The sequence below is a fragment of the Monodon monoceros genome, unplaced genomic scaffold (genome assembly GCF_005190385.1).
Source record: "Monodon monoceros isolate NGI ecotype Baffin Bay Population unplaced genomic scaffold, NGI_Narwhal_1 Super_Scaffold_9, whole genome shotgun sequence".
NCBI classification, from domain to species: Eukaryota; Metazoa; Chordata; class Mammalia; order Artiodactyla; family Monodontidae; genus Monodon; species Monodon monoceros.
In genome coordinates, this window is record NW_021703786.1 from 50,043,795 (window position 1) to 50,059,147 (window position 15,353).

Below are 15,353 nucleotides of genomic sequence, written 5' to 3' on the forward strand. Positions count from 1 at the left end.
CAAATGCTGTGTTTATTGGTCTGTTACATTGAAGAGTATAGTTTCTGAGCCAAAAAACATACACACACTGCTCCTCAAAAAACCACTGAGTCACTAAGGCAGGCACACAATGGCCACTGTGCTTGGTGGAGGCCAAGGACTCACCTGGTGGGTGGGCAATGGGGCAGGCTGGCCTCCGAACAGGTGGTGCAGTGCCCGGGGCAGGGCTGGGCTGGGGAGACTGTGCTGGATGCAGAGGGGTGGCTGGGCCCTTTCTCATGTTTCTCAAATGCAGGAAGTCTCCAGACCTTAGTGATAGCTGGGCAGGCCCAACCCCGGGGCAGAGTGGCCTCCTGGCCCCAGAACAAGGCCTATCCTGCATGTATTGATGAGACGGGAAGTGGGGATGACAGAGCAAGCAGTGTGACTAGGCCTGGGGTCAGGAGCTGGGCCCTTCCTAGCACCTCCACGAGTGAGGCTCCTCTAAGGGGGCTTGTGGGTCCCTAGCATCCTCGGCATCCTGAGAAGCATGTGGAAGGAAGAGCTAGCCTTGCTTCTCACCAAGGACAAGCTGGGGAGACCCAAGCACCCTCCCCTCCGCCTCAGGGACTCAGCAGATGCCTGGGATAGGCAACGGGCTGCCCCAGCCTCTGGAGCCCGTCCCTGAGAGGAGGCCATGACAGGATTGCCTCCCTAAAGAATCAGCCTGGAGAGCGAGTGCTTCTGCCACATCCCAGGTCATTCTGCTGGCAAAAGGATCACTGATACACAGTTTTCGGGGATGCATCTAATGCATAAAGCAAGAGCAGGGTGGTAAGGGTGAGACGACAGATACACATGGGTGCACTGTATAGGCCGGGGGGGGGGGGTTGGGGCATGGGGTCGCCTCGGGTGGCCAAAGGCAGTGGCAGTGCTGCTGAGGTGGGTTGCTCCCACCCAGGGCCCATGTTGTTGGGCTGTCCCGCAGTCTCAGGGGAGGGCCTGGAATGCAGCCCAGGTCTCCTGCACCCAGGGCACACACCCAAACTGGCGGCCATTCCGGCTGCTCTAACTGGGGCTGGTGCGTGCACAGGCACTGGGCCTGCAGAGGGACGCTCAGAAGAGATACAGCACAGAGTCCCCTTGACCCACCCAGGTAGGGTCCAGGCAACTACAGCCCTCCTAACTGCCCAGGGCCGCAGGAGGGGCCATGGGGAGCCGTCCAGGCTGGGGCTGCCAGTGGCAGTGGGACTATCCCCAGGTGTTTGAGAGGGGAGCAGGGTAAGTGTCCCCCAAGGCAGCCATTCCCTGAGGCTGACCCCTCCCTCCCCGGTCCTGACCTGAGGGCATCCTGGCCTCTGACTCGCCCTGAAGGGCTGGCACTGCCCGGAGTCCGATCCCAGGCTCACAAGCGCTTTGTTAGGAATACGGTTGGGCAGGTGGCTCAGCTGGGGGCTGGGGCAGTCTTGGCTCTGCCGCGCCTGCACCTCCCTCTGTGGGACCAAAGGGGCCCGGAGCCCAGGCTCTGGTGGGCTGCTGCCCCCTGGCCACAGCCCTCACTTGTTCTCTATGAGCATCTGCACCTTGTGGACGAGGTCCCGGGCGACCCGCAGGATCTCCTGGGCGTCGTGATGCTCAGCCCGCTCTGGGGGAGACACGGATAACTGAGCGGGGGCAGCAGTCTGGGAGGAGCCCTGGGACTGCCCACCCTGCTCCGCTGCCACATTTGCTTATGGGGCAGGGGCTAGTATTCCCGAGGGCCCCCCAGACCCTGTGCCAGCCGGGAGTGGAGGCCCCCACGGCCCTGCTGAGGCAGCTGGGATGGCCGAGTGGCTCCTACCGTTGAAGAACTTGATGATGTCAGTGAAGTCCATGTTGTTGTCACGGATGATCTCTCGGTAGGCCTCCACCAGGGCCAGGGCGATGAACAGGACAAAGTGCTCCGAGGAGATGTGCCGGGCTGCCCAGATCACCTCCCACACAGCAAACACATCCTCATACGGCAGCTCTGGGGACGGTGAGGGGCTGAGGCTGGGCCTGGCTGTCCACAGGCCTCTGGACAGAGCCTCGTGCCGAGACAGAGCTCCAGGGGCCAGAGTCCTGGGACTCTCTCCACCACAGGAGCCGCTCCAGGAGAGCAGTTCTCTGCCCCAGGCCAAGGCCCCACCCTTCGCCCTTGTAGTTCCTGCACACCTGCAGAGGCCATGTCGCACCAGAGCAGCCTTTTATAGGCCTTGGTGCTCGGGAAGAGTTGGTTCGAAAACAGTTCTGAAAACCATTGCCTTTGGGTGATTTTCAACCCTAGCTGCACTGTGGACTCACCTAATGGCTTTTCAAATCACCACACTTAGGAAGTCTGGGGTTGGGTGGGGCCCAGGGCTCCTCAGGGGGTTCTAAAATACAGTGTGGGTTGAGAACCACTGACTTCGGGGAAGAGGGATCTCCCACCGCCCCTGACCCCAGGCGCACTCTCCAGCCCGCCTCTTACCTCTCTTAAAATCCAGCAGGAACCAGCGGTAACAGAAGTAGAAGTGGGTGTAGTCTCCATTCTGATGCATCAGTTCAAACAGCTCTGAGTCCAGGATCTGGTTTGAGTGGAGAACGGGAGCCAGACTGAACCCGTGCTGCCTCTCCCCAGCACCCTGCCGCCCAGGCCCCTCCGCGGGGCCTCCCTGGCTGCCTACCTAGCAGCTGCTCCCGCCCCTCCCGTCCAGGCTGCCCTCTGCAGCCCCACCTGTCTCTCTGGGATGTACTCTTTGGAATGACGCCACATTCTGGGTGATTTCATCATCAACCACGCGACTCGCCAGAACTTCCACGAGCACAAGCGTTCACACGCCGACACTCCTCAATTAGTAAGGTTGAAAATGGTGTGTGTGGGGGCACGTAAGAAACATTTTGGGAGCTTTCCCCGGTCTCCCCGCGGATTGATGAACAAGCCCAGCGCTGCCGGGTCACTTGCCCCCGGGCTGCTGCCAGCCTCACCTGGATGAGGGAGCGCATGTTGGCAAAGTGGGCATCCATGGCACCCCCGTTGGGGAAGTTCTGGCTCATCCTCTTCATGAGGTGGCTGAAACAGCTGTAGGCCAGCTGGTCTGTGGGGAGGTGGGCGTGAGGCCGGCAAGGCAGGAGACCCCAAAGCCTCAGTCCGCAGGGGGACAGGGCCGGCTCACATGCCCACCCATGAAGACCATGCCGTCCCCTTTTCCTTTCTCCAGCTTGGGTCAGCCCAGGCCCAATGCAACACCCCCTCCTCACCATTGTCGAGGACAACCAGGAGGGGCGCCAGCAGGTCGCACATGCCCTGCACGTAGCCCACGTCCAAGTGCTCCCACACGTAGCTGAAATGCCAGGGAGAGTCACTGTGGGTGTGTGCCATCCTCCCCTCCCCTCAGGAACTCCTGGGGAGACGGCCCCTAGAGCAGCCTGCTCCCCAGAGGTCAGACTTTCTGCGACCCTAAAGCACTGGAGCACGACGGCGACCAACCCATAGCCTCTGTCCTCAAGGCCCTCAGGGGCTCAGGGAGAGAGACTGGACAGGCCATCACCACCTGACATGCTGGGTGGGGGTCCTCTAAGGCTTCCTGGATAAGCATGGCCAAAGCTGAGATCTGAAAGACCTCGAGAATGACGAGGGGGTGGGGTGGGGGGCACAGCAGACAGAGGGAGCCAAGCGTGAGTCAGGGACAGGGCAGGGGAGCAGGGCGCTGCCGGGTCTAACCTTTCACAGAGCAGGGTCCCTGCCTCCCACGGAGCCCAGCCCCACCGTGGCACCTGCACATGATGTCTCTGAGCCGCTCGAGGTTGGGGGGTGTGAAGTACCAGTAGTTGCGGTCACATCGCTGCACATCCTTGTCTATGCGGTGCAAATTTAAGGCCACGGTGTCCAGTAATTCTATCTGGAGGAGCGGAGGGCCCTCAGGGGTGAGTTGGGGGCTGGAGGTGATGCCCGAATAAAGGAAGGCAGCAAAGGCAGGGAACCAAGGGACTCAGAGAACAGAGTCCTGTGGGGTTGCTGAGAGATGGGCTCAGTGCCTCCCTCCAGAACAGTCCAGGCCACCCCACCCTCTGCCCCGCCAGCCCCTAACCCCAGCCTCCGGGGCCGCCGAGAGCAGTGCCTGGGGAACAACCACATACAGTGTAGGCAGCAGCACACACGGCGGCGAGCTCCTCCCCGGCCTCCAGCTCGCCGGCCCGCGAGGCCTCCTGGCTGGGGTCCTGAGGCTTGGAGACCTGGGCTGCAGGGACCAGCCCGTCAGAGCCTTCCTCCCCACCTACGTTCTCCTCCTCAAAGCCCATGCTCTGGCCCTCATCTATGCTCGACTGGATGCCCGAGGCCACGGAGTAATTGCGGGAGGAAGGCAGTCCTGAGTCTGGAGAGTCGAACTCCACCGACTGTTGCTCCACCGTGGTGGTGCCAGTGGGCCCGGCCCCCGCCCCCTGCTCAGGCTCTGGTCTGGGATCTTCGGGGCCCAGGGGCCTTGGAGGCTCCAGGTCATCCACAGAGACAAACACCTGGTAGGGGCAAAGGTGGCGGGGCTCACACCTGCACTCCAGCACCGTCCCTCAGCTCGGCATCTCCTTCCTGGGTCAGAACTGAGAGGGATGGAGAAGTCTCCTCACACCCCCACTCCCACCCCATGGCCTCTAGCACTGCCTCCCCCGGGTGCCAAGTGCCCCCTTTGACCCAGCTGACCAGGCTCCAGGAAAACATGAAAACACCGTCTCCAGCCCCATCTGGTCTCACACTGGTGAGAAAAAGTGTGAAGCGCTTCCTGTGGCTGCTGCAGGGAAGAAGGGGAACCGGAGGCCTGGACGCTCGATGGCCAGCGTAAGTGTCACTCTAAAAACACAGAAGTCATGAGGCTGCCTCGGGTCAGGACAGCTTCCATAGTGTCTCTGGTGTGGCCTCTGGGGCAGCCTATGGATGCAGCAGACTGGAGGTGTTAGGAAAAATAAGTTCTTCCTTATTTTCAGTACTGAATGTTCTGTAGAAGGCAGGAAACCTCTCTAGCAAATACCTAATTGGTTATATTAGCTGCAGACAAACTGAGGAGAGGTAAGAAGTGAAAAGAAACATATTCTACTGATTGAAACAGTCCACACTCCCACAGATAAGTCACAGGGAAAAGAAGAGACATATACAGACAGTTTTGTTTCGTTTTGTTTTTCTATTTGGACTATGGAGGGAAGCGAATGCTTAAAAAGACTTTTCACTTTGGGCAAGAAGCATGAAGCACTGTTGGGTTAGTGTCAGGTACGGCCATGATTCTGAGGCAATTCAGAGCCTCAGAATAGTGCCAGTGAGAAAGGATACTTGAGTCCATAAGCTAAGCAGCTGGGGCATTGGTACAGACTCAGGATTTTACAAAACCCAAAGCAGAAAGAGTGTTATGTTCACAAATAGGGGATTAAGAACAAAGCCCATGGAAAGGAGAGTGTACCTTGGTTATATTTCTTTAAGTCTTGCTCCAATTTGAGTTATCTGTTAGTATTAGTAAGGAGTTAAGTAACAAGAATATACACTATCTAAAGAGGCAGTTTTAAAGAAAAAACGTAAGTTAATGAAACAATGTCCTGAAACTTATCAGTTCTGGTTGGGCCCAGCAGACATAGTTTGGGACTTGATGTTCACCTAAAAGTCAGGGGTGAGGCCAGAAGAACCACACAGGCTGTGAACTGGCTTTGCATAGTCAACTCTATAAGGTGGGACTGCTGTTAAGTGCTCCCCTGGTCTCTGGCCAACAGCTCTTGCAGGAGCTTCTGCAATCAGAGGAGAGTAGAGCTGAGAGGGGGCACTGAGGCCCAGAGATGGGAAGAGAGGTCACTCATCTTGTCACTAGTGGACCTAGGACTAGAACCTAGGGAGGCCCATTCCTAGCCTTCAGCTCTCTCTACAAAGAGGGAGAGCCTCCCTAATGCCCCATAAATTTATCCTCCTCTGCTAGTCCATTAGAACAGAACACAGCGCGCCATGTCATTTTATTCCTGCAACACCCAGAGAAGTGGGCAGGAGGGGACCATCATCCCATTTTTCAGTGGAAGAAAATGAGACACAGACGCACTAAGCTGTTCTCCAGGGCTCCACTGCCAGCGAACACTAGAGGGCAGGCCTACAGCGCTGGTGGCCCCGCCCCTGGCCCCCAGGTCCCCTCGGGCTCACGTCATTGCTGATGGTGGAGTCTCGGTGGACGAGGTGCTGCACGTGGCTGTCGATGCTGCTGCCTGAGGAGAACTTGGTGAGCGTAGCTGGGTGAGCCTCCCGCTCCCGCTGCCTCACCACCACCTCGCAGGCCTTCCACTCCGCCAACACCCGCTGGTACCTCGCTGCCACCACTGTGTCCACCTGTACTCAGACCACAGCGTGACCATGGCGGGAGGGGTGCGCCAGGTCCTCCTCTGCAGCTGTCCTCCTGGGACAGCTGGAGACTAGGGTCGGGCCTTGGGGTGAAGACAGTGGGGCCCCCTGCTAACATCTTCCTCTGCCCTGTTCCTTTCTGGCTGGGAAGAGGCTGAGGTTTCTGAGGCCCCCTCCCTGCTTCCCATGGCCTGGCTCCCCATCTCCCTACCTACCTGTTCCATCTCCTTCTTGCTCATGCCAAACTTGTAGTGGCCAAGCAGAAACGGCCAGACGTCCTTGCGGACCTCGTGCTCCACGCCGCCAGAGTAAACCTGCCGCAGCAGCTCCAGCTCCTTGTAGTTCTGAGGGACCCAGGGGGGAACGACTATGCAGCCCCTGCAGTCTCTGAAGCCCAGCTCGGCGACCCCATGCCCTGAGAGCTGGGGCTGGGGACGGTGATTCGTTTGGTCACTCTGCTGAAACCCAGGCAAACCCGGCTTTGGGACCGTCACATCCTCCCTGCCCCCAGACTAGAGCTGGATGCAGATCTACTTCAACCCTGCTTCCTTCCAGGGAAGAAAAGGAGCCCAGGGAGACGAGGGGGTTTCCTCAAGGTCGTGGAGTAATGCAGAAGCAGAATGGACTTCCTGTCCAGTCCCCTTCCTGTGGAAACCCACAGGTCTAGTTGTGAGACTCTACCTTGACCCAGGCACTCCAAGGCCATCAGTCCTGGCCTGTCACCTCTGAACCTGGACCACCTTTTACCTGAATGCCCATGTAGTCTGTGAAAGCCACTCACAGAGCAGGCTGGTCTGCTCTCCCTGCTGGCCCCCAGCCCCTCGAGCCAGCCTCGGTCCCTGGCACCCCGGAGCGTGCACCTTTTCGTTCTTTTGATACTTGCTCCACATGTCCTTGGTGAGGCCCCCCGAGGCCCCAGGTGGCCGGGCGGGTGGGATGATGTTGTGATGCACCAGCGCTGACAGGTGGGTCCGCACCGTGGACAGGTGGCGGCAGTATGCCAGCCCTGTGGGGCGCGGGGAGGGGGAGCCGGGAGGCCGTGACCCTCTGTCCCGGTGCCTCCCCCTGCCCCTGCTCCCACCCCCTGCGGCCCCACCTCACCCCACACTCACAGCCATAGAAGGCCCGGGACACGATCTGCCTCTTCATGCTCTCACACAGCAGCCTGAGGGGCAACCTGTGGAATCAACCTGACTCAGGGCTGCTCCTCTGGAGGGAAGCGTGAGAAGGAAGGACTTTCTGGCTCAGAGGGCGGGTGGGGCAGGGAGCCGGATCTACAACCCAGAAGCATGTCAAGGGCTCCCTGGCCCTGCCAGCTACCCTGGGTAGAGCTGCTGGGGGCCCGGCCTGGCCCCCAACCACCCAGGGGATCTTGGGCAACTAACTTCTTGTTAGTGAATCTTGGTTTCCTCATGTGAAAATGGAGAGCCATCCGAGAGTCAACAGGTGCAACTGGTGAAAAAGCCGTCGGCAAGCATCAAGTGTGGGCACGTGACCCTCAAGCAAATGCCATTCACACACTGTTCCTGGCACGTGGCAGATGCCCAGATACCTGCTGAGTGTCCTCAGACGGCAGCCTGACGGCAGGATCCAGGTCCACCTGGGGAGCTCCAGGTACTGAGCACTTGCTCTGTGCCAGGCACAGCTCTGGGCACTCACGTGGGTCATATACCTCATTCAGTCCTCACAAGTACCTTAGGGAGAAGGGGGTATTATCCCCATCTTACAGATAAGGAAACTGAGGCTCAGAAATGGAGAAGCTCAGAGAGACTCAGCAGCTTGTCAAAGTCACATGGGGAGCAGAAGTGAACTTCGAACCCAGGTGTGTCCAACTAGAGATCACCCTTCAGGCAAGTGACACAGCCCCAAAGGACAGACGGACACATACACACGGATGGACACACCCACTCACCGGTCGGGGACACAGCTGCAGTGGCTGGGGGGTACGTATGGGGAGCTGCTCGTGGAGTAGGAGAGGCAGGAGGAGCCCTGGCTGCACAGGGGCTCCAGGTGCCAGGCTGGCAGGCTGGGTCCAAAGCCCTGCATCTCGATCATGTCGCCAGCATCTGAGGGCAGGAAGGGGGCCATGGTCAGGGCCCGGCAGGTCTCCTCCCCCAGGTACCCTGCAGCATGCCCACCTCTGTGCCCAGAGCTGCAGCATGAAGTCACCCTTTGGTGGAAAACCACAGGGGTGGTGCCTGCCTGGCCCAGGGTCCAGAGCCCAGAGTTGGAAGTGGTGGAGAGAGAGGGCGCCTGACACTTCCCAGCGTCCACCTAGTCCTTCTGAACGTGGTAAGATACTTTCACTGAGTCATGGATGATTGTGTCTATTCTCTCCATCTTGCTATAAGCAATGGAATAGACACTTGTTTTTCTAGAGGGAGGAGAAAAAAGAAGGAACAAGAAAAGCCTGAGCTCTCTGTAATGCTGCCAGCCGCCTTGGCCTTCCAGGATCCAGCCTGGTCCTCTTGGGCAAACTCTGGGATGTGCAGGAAGGTGCCTGGAACATTGCAAACTTTGAACCTTCCCATGCCAGGAGCGCCCACTGATCAAAGCCCCTGAAGGACCCCTGAGCCACCAGTCCTGGTCCACAGACCTCATCCCCGAGGGTTCTAGACCTGGCGGCCAGTGGCTAAGCAGGAGCAGTGCTCCCTGCCCAGGCCAGGTGCCCCCAAGTTCGCAGCAGTGGGTGAGCTCTCCATCCTTGCCTAGCCTGACTGCACTGCATGTTGGCCTCCTGCAAACACGCAGGTGAACTGGCAGGAAGGGCAAAGTTTCCAGGGCTGCCAGGCCACTGTGGGGATGAGGGTGGCAGCGGGGCACGCACGTTCCACCATCCAGAAGAATGTGCCCTGTGCAGCCTCAGAAGACAGCTCCTTGGACAATTTTACACCACCGCAGACCAAGCCTCCTCAGCCGGCCCAGCTAGGCTGAATCAGAACTCAAGACCCTTGAGAGCTTTGAAGGCCCACGTGGGGCAGGCACTGCTCGTGGGGGACTCTGGCAGGTCCAGTGAGCCACAAAGATGAAGCAAAGTAAGGGCAGAAAGTGAAAGGACCAGGAGATGACGCCAGGAAGGAGGGAGAGAAAGAGAAGAGTGAAGAAGACAAGGAGAGAGAGAGAGCTGTGTGTGTGATAGACTTCTTTCAAGCAGTAGTTCTTTTCTGCGAATTATGGCCTGGGCCCTGGCCTGCTATGAGTCTGGAGCAGACCTAAGCCTGGTTTTTGTGGGAGCCAGACTCCAGCTCTGGGTGTGCCTTGGTGGGGAGGGCTGAGCTGACCCCCTCCAGTCCCCTCAGGGGCTGCCCTGTCTTGGCCCCAGGGCTCTCTCCCCAGACCCACGGCTGGGATTTTTATAGATATCTGGCCCTTCAGCTCCACCAGGAGGCAAATTAAGGGAACACACTTGGTGTGGAGGGGCTGCGGCTCTGGGAGTGAGGGGTTGCAAGCCATGCCTGAGACTCTGGGAAGAAGAAGGAGGGGGCAAATGCAGGTGGGATGGGGCAGGAGCCCAGCTCAGGTCCCTGCAGCAGGCAGGAGAGAGGCCAGTGGTGGGAAGAGCCGGGGTGGGGTGGGGTGGGGTGGGCGGGCGGTGTGTGTGGCAGGAGCAGGCCCAGCCAGGTAGGCAGCAGGTAGCAGGCGGGCAGGCAGGGGGTTGCCAGGTGCAGAGGGTGGGCACACAGGGAAACGAGTTCATGCCCAGAAAGCAGGGCCCAACCAAGGCAGACTCCTGGGTCAATGCTCTTCACCTTAATTCTCCAGGAAGGAGCTGAACCAGCCAGCATTGAACACGGCATCTCTGAATTAACCCAGTGCAGACAGCTGGAGCTCTGGAGTGACTGGGCGAGGGGCAGCAGGCTGGATGGGGGTCTGCTGGGCCAGCTTTGACTCTGACTCTCTCCTCTGAGCGTGAGGAAAGTTTGAAGCAAAACAATTAGGGTGATTGAACCCCACAGCCCCTAAGACTCCGAGTGAAAGGTGCCTGGCCTGGAGCAGAATTAGAGTGAACAGCATCTCTGCTCTGTGGGGAGGCAGCGGGAAAAGGGGGAGAGGGGGGAAAGGAGAGTCTGGACACCCGCCACTTGATTCACATGCACAAGTCAAGCATGTTGCAGGCCTGGAAAGCAACGGCTAGCAGAACGGACTCAACAGTGTTGTCATTACGGACTGGAGTGGAGATGGGGGCTCCCATACCATCTCCCCAGCCACCTGCTGATTCTGCTTCCACACCTCCTCCCCTTTCTCAAGTGTTGGGGTCCCAGGGGCTACACACTGGGTCGGTCTGATCCCTGAGTTCCCCAAGAGGATGCCCAAACAAGCCCCGAGGCCTCTGGACCCTGTAAGTTTCTCTGACCCTGGAGGCCTCAGCTCTTAAGAGCAGCCAGGGATGGCTTCCTGTCTCCAGATCCACTAATTAGGGGCTCTACTGGGACTCCCGCCCCACCACAGCCTCCAGCCTGACTATAATTTGTGGGGCGAGAAGGGGCTCCCTGGCTCTCCTGACTTAGCTTCCCCACACGGCTCCAAGTCAGCTAACCTGGAAATAAACATCAGCCTCAAGCCCAGGTTTGCAAGGAACCAGGTGGCAGGCAAAAAACATGACAAGTGAGGAGGCTCCCCTGAGTTCCCACCAGCCGGCCTGCAGGTCCCACTGGAAGGGCTGGGAGCGAGGGCCGGCACAAGGACAGGAATGTGATGGGTAAGGGGGCAGTTGGCAGTTGTGCTGAGGGTGTGCTAGGTGTGTTCTAGGCCGTGGACTTGGTCGCCCATTACAGGCTTGGTGGCTGAGCTACGGAACTGGGTTCTTTGGTAGAATTTTGTGGAAGCATAAGGAGAGTGTCACATATTCCTAGACGCCCCCTGTAGGGGCAGGGAAAGGGGAGAAGGAATTAATCTGTGGCCAGGGGCAGAGGGGAGAGATAAGTTAGGAGTTTGGGATTAACATATATATATATTACTATATATAAAATAAACAAGGACCTACTGTATAGCACAGGGGACTATATGCAATATCTTGTAAAAACCTATAATGGAAAAGAATTTGAAAAAAAGAAAAAAATATATATATATAACTGAATCATTTTGCTGTGTACCTGAAACTAACACAACACTGTAAATTAGGGACTTCCCTGGTGGTGCAGTGGTTGAGAGTCCGCCTGCCGATGCAGGGGACACGGGTTCGTGCCCCAGTCCGGGAGGATCCCATGTGCCGCGGAGCGGCTGGGCCTGTGAGCCGTGGCCGCTGAGCCTGCGCATCCGGAGCCTGTGCTCCGCAACGGGAGAGGCCACAGCAGTGAGAGGCCCGCGTACCGCAAAAAAAAAAAAAAAAAAAAAAAAAAAGTACATTAACTATACTTCAATTTAAAAAATGGTTTAAAAAATTAAAAATAAAAATTAATTAATTAGTGAGAAGAATGGTAGGGAATTATTCAAATGGATTCAGGGAGGCGCAAACAAATTGGAAGATATTACTGTAATAATCTACCTCACAAATTCAATGTTCCAATATTTAAAAGAAGCTGAAATTAGGGGTGTGGTGTGTGTGTGCGTGTGTGTGTGTATTTAATAGAAATCTACTGACTTCCGAGCGTTGGCTATAATGTCTGCAGTTGGATGTGGCTATGGACAGCAGTCATGCCCCCTGCACCAAGGTGCTTTGGTAGGGCAATTGGATCAAAGGGTTCCATGTTTGCATTAAGGTCTGATGAAATAGAGATGGGTTGACACTTCATTCTGGACAATGGTGTCTTAACTTTCTTCTCCTACTTGTTGTATAAACCCTACCCTCATCTCCTAAAAGGTTGGGGATTATGTATTTAATTGGTCATTCTTAGAGTATAGAAAAGAGAGACGAAGCTTTTCCCACTAGCTCCTATATGGACAATTAGTACTTTTAATGAAGAAAAAGAAATTCACCTGTGGCATGGGAATGGTGGGGGTGGGGAGCCTCCCCTAAACTCCAAGACAGGTGGCCTCGGCCCTTCAGAAGCAATCTTCCCTGAGCACCTGGGCCTGGCCCTCACTGGTCCCCTGACCAGTCCCTCTCTACAAGTCTAGCTCTGCACTGAGTGGTGGACAGAGGAGCTGTGGGCACTGTCCTGTCATTTCCAATGAGGGGGCCTTGGTAACCCTGGAGTCAGGTCCATGAGGGCGGGAACACACCTGTCTTATATCCTTGGCACAGATATTTCTAGATTTCATGCTGAAGTGCCAGCTGGGTAAACTGAGCCCTGGGTCTCTTTCCATGGTGACCCTGACCCCTCACCTGACCACAGGTGACTCCTGTCCCCATGAGCTGTCCAGCCCCTACCCCTGCTAAAGAGGGGCCTGGTACTTTTGTTCTGTTTCCGTTAAGTCAGGAGTCAGAGGCACAGGGCCCGTCTTCCCAGCCAGCAGGAGAGAGAGAAAGAGACACTGTCCTGGGTTTGCCAGCATGACCCCTCCAGAGTGGGAACAGGGCTCTCAGAGAGCCATTCCTTTCCAACAGGGAACCAGATAATCAGACCTTCCCACCAGTCAATCTCTTCCCTCTCGGGTGCAAAGCCCTCTCCTCATGTTCAATGGGGAGCCCAGAGTCAACTGCAGTTTGTACTGTCCCCTCGTGCCAGCACCTCCTTCCACCCTCCCTGATCTGCCTCCTGGGTGCAAGTCCCATAATGCCAACACTGCCATTTGAGCCCCTGCGGTGGGTGGCAGGTGGGCCCAGGGGGGTGGGGCGGGAGGACGGGGTGGGTCAGGGAGAGGGGGAGGGATAAAAACCTTTCATCGGATTGGGAGCTGTGAGGTTCCGCGAGCAGATCATTGAGAGCATCGCGTGTAGTCTATCCTCCTCTTCCTCATCATCGTCCACCGAGGCCGCGCGGCTGGCCGCTAGGTGGTGGTAGTTAATAGTGACTGCTCAAAAAGAATAGCAGAGATGCAGAGGCATGAGGACCCTAGTCCCGGGGCAGGAGGGTCCGCACTCCCTCCTCAGGGAGAGCAGAATGGAGTCTGGGTCACCTTGAGCCTGCAGGGCATGGAAGAGGGGAAGGGGGGACCTGAGAGTCTTTAGATGAGTTACTGGGCAAAGTATGGAAGAAGGTGAGGACCCGGCGGCAGCTCCAGAGCTCCACTCTTGGAGGATGCCCTCTCTAGGAAGAACAGAAGAGAGAGAACTGATGGGGGCGCCAGGGTAGTGAAAGACAGGGACTCCCCAGCCCTGGCTGAGGCGGGGCATGACTGCTGGCAGATGGATCCCAATCATTCTTTGGCTCGTGTCATGGTCAAGCTGAACCACATCTGAGGGTTACCCCAAATCCCCCGCTTCAGACTATAAACCCGACCTTCTAAGGGCTTCCCAGAGCTGCTCTCCAGGAGCCTGAGTCACCCCGCTGGGCTTCAGCTCCTTGAAGTGACTGGAACTGGGAAGTACCAAGGCTTGAAGAGGGCAAGTGGAAGCTACAAAATCTGAGGCAAGCAAGAGCCTGAGATTAAATGCCAGGTCTGCAAACACGTTCTGGCCAAAGCTGAGTCTCTTTCTCTTCATCAGGCACTCCTGGGAGGGAAGGGGGCCCCAGGTCTCCTGCCCTCCAAGCCTGTTAACAGAGAACTCACGCTGTGGCTGTGTGTTTGCAGTCTGGGCAATCTGTCCACTAATACGGACACAACTTGTCAACAGCTTATTGGCACGAGTTAGCACATTTTGGGAGCAGGTGGTCTGGCTGGCAATAAATGCTCTGGGCTGGCAAATTCCCTGACCTTATCCCTGAGATCAGCCATTCTGGCCTGGAGAAACCTATGGGCAACAGCAGTGCTCTGACCAGAAAGGGAGCTCGTGTGTTGGTAGATGCCTATGGACAAGCCCCCTGGGGCCCAGAGGGGTTATGTCCACGTGGGGCAGGACCCATGAGGGTCAAGTCACCTTTCAACTCCTGGCCCCACAGATTCCCACTGCAGCTCCAAATCTCACCCCAGACGCCCCCCCTACTCCTGCTAATGCTCCCCTCATCAGTAGCTGGTTGGGGGAGGGTTCTGGCTCTAGCAGAGTCAGTGAACAATTTGCACCATCTATAAAGACGCGCTGACCCTGCACCCAGGCCGCCTTGTGGGGGTCAGGTGGCAGGCTGAAAAGAAACCAAGAGTTCTCCACCTTCTATGTGTAGTCTCACCACATTTTTTCCCTGGGGCAGGGCATTAAAGGATGACCAAGAGAATATTGTACAGCGACACCTGGATCAGCTGAGCCAAGAGCCTGGGGTCACGAGGTGGGGAGAAGACAGCTAGGTAGACAAGAGGCCACTTCTCCGAGGGATGATTTGTGGGGGGGAAGGTCTGGTGAGAGGCTGAGTAAAGACCTGCCTGGGTTAACCGGGCCTGGGCAGTGGACCCTGCCTGTGGCCCCCGGGTGACACTACACCCCCACCTCTCTCTTCCTCCACGAATGACGTTTGGGACACTTACTGTGCTCGTGCCTGTGGCCAGGGTAAATGATCCGGAACACGTAGTCGGTGGCCCGCCCCGAGCCCACGTCCTCCACGTCCACGGACCGCGTGCTGCTGCGCTTCCGTAGCCTGGGGAACACCTTCCCCTGCGGGGAGAGGGGTGGGTGGTCAGCCTGCCCAGGGCGGGGTCCAATCCACGGCCCCCCCGCCCCCACCCCACCCCGCTAGGCTGCTCCTAAGAGCTCCGTGTGGGGAAAGGACGGGAGGCCAGCAGGTGGGCGGGGAACCCACCCCACACACCCCCTCACCCAGAGCCTCCCAAGCCCCGAGGTACCTTCCCCTGCTGGGTCCAGAGTGGGGGCTCCAGCTGTCCTCGAGGCAGAAGCCCGTTCTCCAGGCAGGACAGGAAGGACAGCAGGTGGCCCCCCTGCGGGAAGTGCAGTGGTGGCCTCTGGATGCCATCCTGGCTCACCAGCACAAGGGTGCCGCCGTTCTCTGGGGGGTGAATGTGGGCCAGTGAGGCTGGGTAGGAGGACAGTGGGGTGGGAGCGTGGGGACGGAAGGAGGGGGACAGGAAGTCCGTGCACGGCGCAGGCTCTCTCCCCTCACCCCCGTGC

The 15,353-nt window shown here is 57.7% G+C and overlaps 1 protein-coding gene across 2 annotated transcripts in view; it reads right to left on the reverse strand.

The window, feature by feature from the left end:
- Positions 1-15,353, reverse strand: part of SGSM2 (small G protein signaling modulator 2) — a 36,938-nt gene continuing 21,585 nt past the window's right edge. Inside the window, exons 10-25 of one of the 2 annotated variants that reach the window (XM_029212497.1) lie at positions 15,071-15,231; positions 14,756-14,882; positions 13,076-13,210; positions 8,229-8,382; positions 7,429-7,493; positions 7,177-7,322; positions 6,532-6,660; positions 6,122-6,304; positions 4,655-4,801; positions 4,096-4,473; positions 3,733-3,857; positions 3,217-3,299; positions 2,944-3,053; positions 2,447-2,543; positions 1,799-1,966; positions 1-1,603 (exon numbers count right to left, since the gene is read on the reverse strand). In XM_029212497.1, coding sequence (XP_029068330.1) covers positions 1,515-1,603; positions 1,799-1,966; positions 2,447-2,543; positions 2,944-3,053; positions 3,217-3,299; positions 3,733-3,857; positions 4,096-4,473; positions 4,655-4,801; positions 6,122-6,304; positions 6,532-6,660; positions 7,177-7,322; positions 7,429-7,493; positions 8,229-8,382; positions 13,076-13,210; positions 14,756-14,882; positions 15,071-15,231 — 2,297 coding nt within the window. In that variant the 3' untranslated portion in view covers positions 1-1,514. The remainder of the gene's footprint in view (positions 1,604-1,798; positions 1,967-2,446; positions 2,544-2,943; positions 3,054-3,216; positions 3,300-3,732; positions 3,858-4,095; positions 4,474-4,654; positions 4,802-6,121; positions 6,305-6,531; positions 6,661-7,176; positions 7,323-7,428; positions 7,494-8,228; positions 8,383-13,075; positions 13,211-14,755; positions 14,883-15,070; positions 15,232-15,353) is intronic. The other variant, XM_029212498.1, reaches the window with a different exon arrangement.